A 7907-nucleotide genomic window follows, 5' to 3' on the forward strand; every position below is an offset into this window, starting at 1 on the left:
GAGGAGGAGAGAGAGGAGGAGGAGGAAGAGGAAGAGGGGAGGAGGGGGAGGAGGAGGAGCAGGAGGAGAGAGAGGAGGAGGAGGAAGAGGAAGATGAGGAGGAGGAGAGAGAGGAGGAGGAAGAGGAGGAGAGAGAAGAGGAGGAGGAGGAGGAGGAAGAGGAGGAGGAGGAGGAGGAGGAGGAGGGGAGGAGGGGGAGGAGGAGGAGGAAGAGGAAGAGGGGAGGAGGAGGAGGAGCAGGAGGAGAGAGAGGAGGAGGAGGAAGAGGAAGATGAGGAGGAGGAGAGAGAGGAGGAAGAGGAGAGAGAGGAGGAGATGGAAGAGGAGGAGGAAGAGTAGGAGGAGGAGGAGAGAGAGGAGGAGGAGGAAGAGGAAGAGGGGAGGAGGGGGAGGAGCAGGAGGAGAGAGAGGAGGAGGAGGAAGAGGAAGATGAGGAGGAGGAGAGAGAGGAGGAGGAAGAGGAGGAGGAGAAGGTGGAGGAGGAGGAGGAAGAGGAGAGAGAGGAGGAGGAGGAGGTGGAGAGAGGAGGAGCAGGAGGAGAGAGAGGAAGAGGAGGAGGAGGAGGAGGAAGAAGGAGGAGGTGGAGAGAGGAGGAGGAGGAGGAGGAGGAGGAAGAAGAGGAGGAGGAGGCAAGACAAGAGGGATTAGGAAGGGGTTGTAGTAGAAGTACAGGTGTGTCTGTGTGTGTGTGTGTGTGTGTGTGTCTGTGTGTGTGTGTGTGTGTGTCTCACTTCTTGATCTTGTCGTCCTGTTTGTTGACGTGCTGTTTGAGGAGCAGAGTCTCCTCGTTGAGCCGCAGGAACCGGTCCTCCAGCTCCTCCCTGGACACCCGCGAGATGTCCTGACGCATCCGAGCATTTTGGTACAGCGATGGATCTGATTCATCAAAACAAACCGGATGTTTATGTATTTTTCTAGGAGCTGCAGGTTAAAATACGCTGCATGGAGTCCAAACAGAGACAGGTGATGAGAGGAAACGACACATTAACTACATCGATATACGACTCATTCAGACAGCTTAATCGTCTCTAACGTCTTCCACGCTGATGACATCACAGGTTAGGATCTGACCATGTGTATAATCGCGTGTGGAGTGAGGACAGACCGTGTGGAGCTGCAGGAAGTCTGGACAGATTCACCATGACGTCTCTGACCGGCACGTCTGCTGCCGTGTCGTCCAGCAGAGTCGACATTTTCAACCTGAAGATGATCAAACAACACAAAGTTTAAAAGTCTGTAAATCAGTGCAGCCTCAGTGACATCAAGGCGTTTGGCCCGACAACGTTAAAAAACAACTTATTTAAACTCGAGATGAAGAGACGAGCGGCTGGACGTCACCTGAGTCTTCTCTGACTCTGAAGGCGTTCAGCTTTAACGTGACTCAGGGCCTTTCACCTCAACATGATTCAACAGATTTATTGAGACGGACTCTCCTACTGTCTTCACATTGTTTTAATATACGAGGGAACATCAGGGTACGGCAGAGGATCAGGGACAAACATGAGAAATAAGTCAGAAAGAGAGGAGGAAGGTTTCTGGCCATTGTGCACTTTGAGAGAAAATAAAAGACGACATGTCGAGAACAAAGTTTTTAAAAATGCAGAAATATAAAAACTGTCAAAATATTGAGAATAAAGTTGAAAAATAATTTTGAAACATTTTGACTGTTTCTCGACAATTTCTCTCAAAGAGCTTTTTTGGCAAGAATCTTCCTCTCATTTTCTATTCCTCATGTTTGTCCCTAATCCTCTGCCGTATCGAGGGAGCTGGTTCTGTACCTTTAAACTTTCAAAATGTCAGAAAAACAACGGAAATATCGGGAATTAAGTTGAAATATCGAGATATAAAGTCAATAAGACGAATTGGTATGGAAAATACAATATTGAGAATAAATCTGAAATGTGGAGAATTAAGCTGAAATACAGTTTCATGACAATTGGACTTTATTCTCAACATTTAAAAAAAAAAATTCAAAGAGCATGATGGACAAAAATCTTCCTCCTCTCGGTTTTCATTCTTCATGTTTGTCCCTAATCCTCTGCCGTATCGACGGAGCTGGTTCTGAAATTTAACACCTTTTGAAATATCAGGAAAAAAGCTGAAATGTCAAAAATAAAGTTAACTTAGAATTTCAAGAATAAAGTCGAATTGTCAGAAAGATTGTGGAAATATCGTGAATTGAGATAAAATGTAATTTCGAGAATACATTTTAAATGTGGAGAATAAAGTAGAAGAAAAAGAATTCTCGACATTTTTACATTTTTTTCAAAGCGAATTATCTCAGGTTTTATTCATCATGGTAGTCCTTAACTCCTCTGCCATATTGAGAGAGCTGGTTGTGAAATTTTACACATTTGAAAATATCGAGAATAAAGTCTAAATGTCAAGAAAAGTTGTCAAAATGTTGAGAATAAAGTTGAACTGCAGGGTACAAAGTTAAAACAGAGTGAAGAGAATAAAGTTAAATGTTGAGAAAAACTAGAAAGTTGAGAATAAAGTCGAAATGGTGGCATTAAAGTTAAAAAAGTACAATTTATTGAATTTGACTTTATTCTCCCTCCTCTTATTATTTATGTCTCCTGTTTGTCCCTAATCCGCTGCCGTACTCTCCATCGTTTGGTTGAGGCATCAGGGAGCCGGGAGCTGAAACATGTTCTGTAATCTGTTTTGTTTCTGTGCCGAACTTAAGTCCCGAGCTTTATGATTCTTTAATGATTTTAAATAAATGATTAACAGATCGAGTAACGTAACTTCGGCCGGTGAATCAGACGGTGGTCCGGCGTCACATCCTGTGCACTGATTTAAAACAATCCACACATCCAGCAGCACGTAAACATATTTCTTTAAAGCTAAGATGATTGAGTAAAGATTAAAAGACATGAGGTTTTAGGTGTTTTAGGGTCTGAGTGACTCAAATATATTCAACGAGCGGAGTGTTGATGTTAGCGCCGTTAGCTTTCCAGCTAAACTTTGCCCTCCTGAGGCAGCTAATCGCTAACTAGCTGCATTTCTTCCTCAGATATCACAACAGTAATCCATATTTATTCATATTTCACGAATTAAAATCAAACTACACATTTTAGAACGATTTCTTACCTTTTAAAGAGAGTTTATTCAGCCTAGAGTGACGGTTGCTACCGAAAACATAACAGTTCATGTCGTTATGCTGCAGCTGCGCATGCGCCGTATGAGTTGATTTGTGGGAGATGTAGTTTTCTCTCAACAGACAGCATATTTTTCACCTTAGAGACTTTTTCTTGCTTTATTTTCACCATAAACAGGTTTTACTTTCACTCTACAGGTGTAAGATTATTTATGACTCTTTTATTTAATTGGAAAACTCTAATAAAGGAATATAAATAGTGATTTTCTTCACTTTAGTTTGATTTTTGTACGTCTAACTTCAGTTTTTTTGTACTTGTTACTGAATTTCTAGTTCAAGTTATCTTTATTAGTCAAATGCACAACATATCAGGCAAAGCAGTCATAGCTGGCAATGACATTTTTGTGTTCCAGCTCTCCTTAACAATGCAAAAATAAAAAATAGTATAGAAGATAAGAGTAACAACGTACAGTGCAATTAAGAACCATGTGGACTTTCTATGGACTTTGCCTTAGCAGTGCTTCCTCTGTGTGCATCTATCAGCTCTATCTGAGCTGCTTACATTATCTTTTACCCATGACAATGCTTCAGTAGGGATCCCGGGCCAATTTGAAGCCTCTGTCTGCTCTGACTTTACATGTAGGCGTATTTATGAGCAGCTCCCTTGTATACATACATCCTGGTGTATTTGACAGGCACGCTGTCAGCTGTCTGCCCTTCATGAATTGGCGATGGGTCTAATTTAGCGGCCTGAGATGAGTGCTGGTGCTGGACAGAATGAGTTCAGTCTACATGTCAGCCTCCTGGTTCTCTGCACACGCTCGTTGGGCCGTGACAGTCTCCCATCACTGCTGCTCCTCCCAGCCCAAACCTTTGACCCCCTCCCTGCTCCCTCTCTGCAGGCCGGGACGCCACAGTGAAATGAAGAGTGCGTCTGTCAGAGAGTCAGCCTGTCGTTGAAACCCATGATGCTTGCCGACCTTTTGTTCAGCAGGCCGTGCCCGCCTCAGAGCAACAACTGTCAGAGGCATGATCAGAGGAGCATGGAGGCAGAGTCTACCTCCGTCTCAGATCTCACAGATTGTGATATAAGCAGATTCACCCTGAACAGTTCAGACCTGTCTGATGTTAGACGATACATCATCTGAATATGAGTAAAGATACTTTAATACTTTTTCAATACCATGTTTTAAAACAACAGAAAACTCTGTTATTATTTAAACGATCCAAAGTGAAAAGTGCAGAAGCTATTTCATAAGACAGGTGCAAAAGCTGCAGGCTAACTCCCAAATTGCACAGAAACATTGGTAAAAAATGTCTTGGGATTAAGACTTAGCCACCGTGTCTTTAACTTTCTACGACCCCCCTTGTGCCCCCTGGCAACATCTGGTGGAGCTGGAGAGGACCCATGGTTGCCAAAGTTTTTTTTTGCAATTTAGACATCAGTGTGCAGGAATTTATCTGCAATTTCTGGTTATAAAAAACAAGATAATACCCAGTATTGGGGGTCTAGAATGGTGTTTTTCAAAGTGGGGGACCCCACCCAGCAGGGTGCCCTAGGGGGGTGTTAGTGCGAATTTTCATGAATTCATACATTTTGGTAACTCTGGTAACTTAAATCTGTCTACCATCTAAGAGTAACTCTTCTCTTAGGTTGAAGCTGTAACCATATCTGGGGCATTCTACCGAATTAGTTCATAGTGCAGTCCCATTACAAAAAAAGGTTTAACAAAACAATTAAGTATTCAGACATGGATATTTACTGAGATTAAATTATTACATATTTAAACCCAGGGCATTAAATGAGATAGTGATAAGCTAAATAAATAAAAAAATATAATTTATAGGGTACTTTCTCTTGAGAAGTCCTGACCCCTAAATTTCAATTTATGTAAATACCACTTAAAACATTTTTTAGATTTGTTTCAACTGTGTAATTTAAGTTTAAACAAAGGTTGAAAGACTTAGATTTATTGTGGGTTTAATTTTTAAATTCAAAACTATGCTCAAAAAATCATGTCCCTTGTTTTAATGTCACTACCGGAACACAAGAGTTTTAGTGGCTTGGCTGAGCCTAGATTTAAACCACACCCCTAGATTTTTGACCAGGAAGTGACATTGCATCCCTGTCCCCCATGGCTGAATGATAAACAGCTAAATCCCATAATTTTTAAATAAATGTGTTCCAAAGTCTGAAAATCAGTGTCTATCTTTAAAAATTGTCACTACCGAACACACATTCTCTTCAATTATGTAAACTTTTGGGGGTTTTATGCAAATTATTATGCTTCTATGGGTGAACACCTCTTCAAAGACGTGTTTGCTAGCATTCTTTAATTATGCTAAAAAATTAGGTAGAATTGTCACTACCGAAACAGTCACTACCGAATCATATGGTCGTAGTGTCAAAATGGACTGGTTAGTAGTTAAATCTCATCATTTTGAAATAAATGTGTTCCAAAGTCTTAGAATCAGTGAGTTTCTACAAGTATCATCATTTCAAGCATCTATTTACAGCAAATAAGAAATTGATAAGTAATATTTGTACTATATGGTCATGGATGAACATTTTTCTTAAAAAATAAATTATTTTATTGACCACTAAAAATTTGTGTGTAATATTCCCAACATCAGACATGTTATGAGTTAATATTAAGCAATAAGGTTGAGGGAATATGATAAAACACAACAAAGAAAATACTGGTCACTACCGAAACACTGGTTGTTTTAAAAAAATATATATATATTGAGTTATCAACTAAAATGTTACGATACTGATTGGTTAACTGTATGTTCCATCTCATAAATCATTAACTCTGAAATCAATCTGATCAGCATTTTACATTTTAGAAAGAAAGATTGGACATAGATTTTGAAGAATTGTAAAAATTGAAATTTGTTAAAAAAAAAACATTTTTCTTGATTTTATTGTGAAAACCTTTAATAAAAATGTGTAAAAATAATCTTTACATAAGGGAAGTAAACATAATACTAACAGGTTAACATAAACATGACTGTTTTTTATCATAGTTTAATACTATGTTTCGGAAGTGAAAAACTTGAGGAGAGGAAATACATTCCAAAACAGTCTAAAAATACAATATAAAAATTAACGATCCTTTTATGTGTACTTCAGATATGGTACAATATATATAGGGGAAAAAAATTGGGAATAAAACTTAAAAAGTTTCAAAATATTTCCAACCTGACTTTGAACCGCTTTGAACCAATTCGGTAGAATGGCCCATCTATGTAAAACATCTCATAGCAGCAGAGTTATATTTGGTTTGGAGCCAACTGTCTGTTGTAAGCGAAGGTTTGCTAAGAATGAAATGTATAGGTTTGACACTTACGAGTCAAGCTGATGTCTTCTTTCTTGCCTGAGATGTACCAGAGTAGCCAAGAATTTGTAGGATGTACCTTCTAGCAGAATATAAGCAAGTCTGTTAACATAGAAACAATCAGTTCGTGATTGTTAACAATTTGTGTTCTGTTGTAACTGTCTGACCTCGGCCGATTAAACCGTAGAATAATCCACAGTCTGTTTCACGATTTCATCATTGAGTTTATACAGCAGCAACAACCCCCACCCAACAAGGGGGTTTGTGGGAACTTGAAGACAACAGGAGAGAAAAGTGCAGAAACTTTGTTTGTTTCTGTCACATTTATCGAAAATCATAAAATTTACAAAAAAAACTATTTTATTTTATTTAATCTCCTGATGATTTTTCAGACATATTTATAGTCCCGGTCTTGGTCTTGTCCTGGTCTTGGTCTCGTCCTGGACCTGGAGCACTCTGGTCTCGGGTATGTCTTGTGTCGTCTTGAACTACAACACTTTCTAAGTGACATCATCTCAGAAAGGATCCATGCATAGAGAGACCTTTTTTCACTGAATCCCAGAAGTGCCTCTGATGTGACACTAGGTGGCAGCTCGTTAACACGTCTGAGGAGCTGAACCTCGTCCCCCTCATCCTCCTCGGAGAAGTGATGAAAAAAAGTTCAAACAACATTTATTCACACACATTAGTTTGTTTTTATGCAGAAGCGAGGTGATTCTCTCACTATGTTCTTGTGAGGAGGGAGGAGAGAGGAGGGAGGAGAAAGGAGGTGGGAGGAGGAGGAGGGATGAGGGAGGAGAGAGGAGGGAGAAGGGAGGAAGAGGAGGGATGAGGGAGGAGTGAGGATGGAGGAGGACAGTAATAACATCACAGAGTACAGGTACTGTAAAATATTACTGACAAGACAAGAGAGTGAAGGTCTGTCTTTACTTTCTTGAGTCCCTGAAGCCCCAACAAAAAAATAAAATAATAAAAAGTTTAATATCAGAACTATATGAAGCCCGTAAAGCCCCTGTGTGCACAAGATAATGTCAAGTGAGTGATTTGTCCACCTTCAAAATAAGAGCACCACACTTCAGTTTGCCCACCTTCAAAATAAAAGCCCCACATATGTTTGCAGGGGGAAACTGAATATTTAGCGGATGCAGTGTGGATGGCGATATCTAGCGTGCTGATTGGACACGGTGTGATACAGGTGTTCAGAAGCCGAGGTGGGAGGGAAGGAAAGCATGCATGAGTTTCTCCTGATCTTTCGCTGACATGAGGGATGACCTTTGATATATTTATGAGCTGATGAAAACAGGAAGTCCTGATCAAAGGTAACACCACGATGTGTGGCTGAGGCCTTCACATCGTCCGCTTCTCCTCCGTGTGAGGTGATCAGAGTTCTCCCTGCAGACGATGACTTCAGATTCTACGTCATCAAGTCGTACAGAGTTGTCAGACGTCCATGATTTGATCGC

General features: G+C 40.4%; 1 protein-coding gene across 1 annotated transcript in view; it reads right to left on the bottom strand.

Moving 5' to 3' along the window:
* The window catches only part of rpgrip1l (RPGRIP1 like), a 23640-nt gene extending 20459 nt beyond the window's left edge, over window positions 1–3181 (bottom strand). The window contains exons 1-3 of the mRNA XM_061036215.1: window positions 3097–3181; window positions 1106–1200; window positions 732–876 (exon numbers count right to left, since the gene is read on the bottom strand). Of these exons, the coding sequence (XP_060892198.1) occupies window positions 732–876; window positions 1106–1193 (233 nt within the window). The 5' untranslated portion in view covers window positions 1194–1200; window positions 3097–3181. The remainder of the gene's footprint in view (window positions 1–731; window positions 877–1105; window positions 1201–3096) is intronic.
* Window positions 3182–7907: the final 4726 nt, after the last annotated feature.

This window comes from Labrus mixtus, chromosome 4, assembly GCF_963584025.1.
Source record: "Labrus mixtus chromosome 4, fLabMix1.1, whole genome shotgun sequence".
NCBI lineage: Eukaryota > Metazoa > Chordata > Actinopteri > Labriformes > Labridae > Labrus > Labrus mixtus.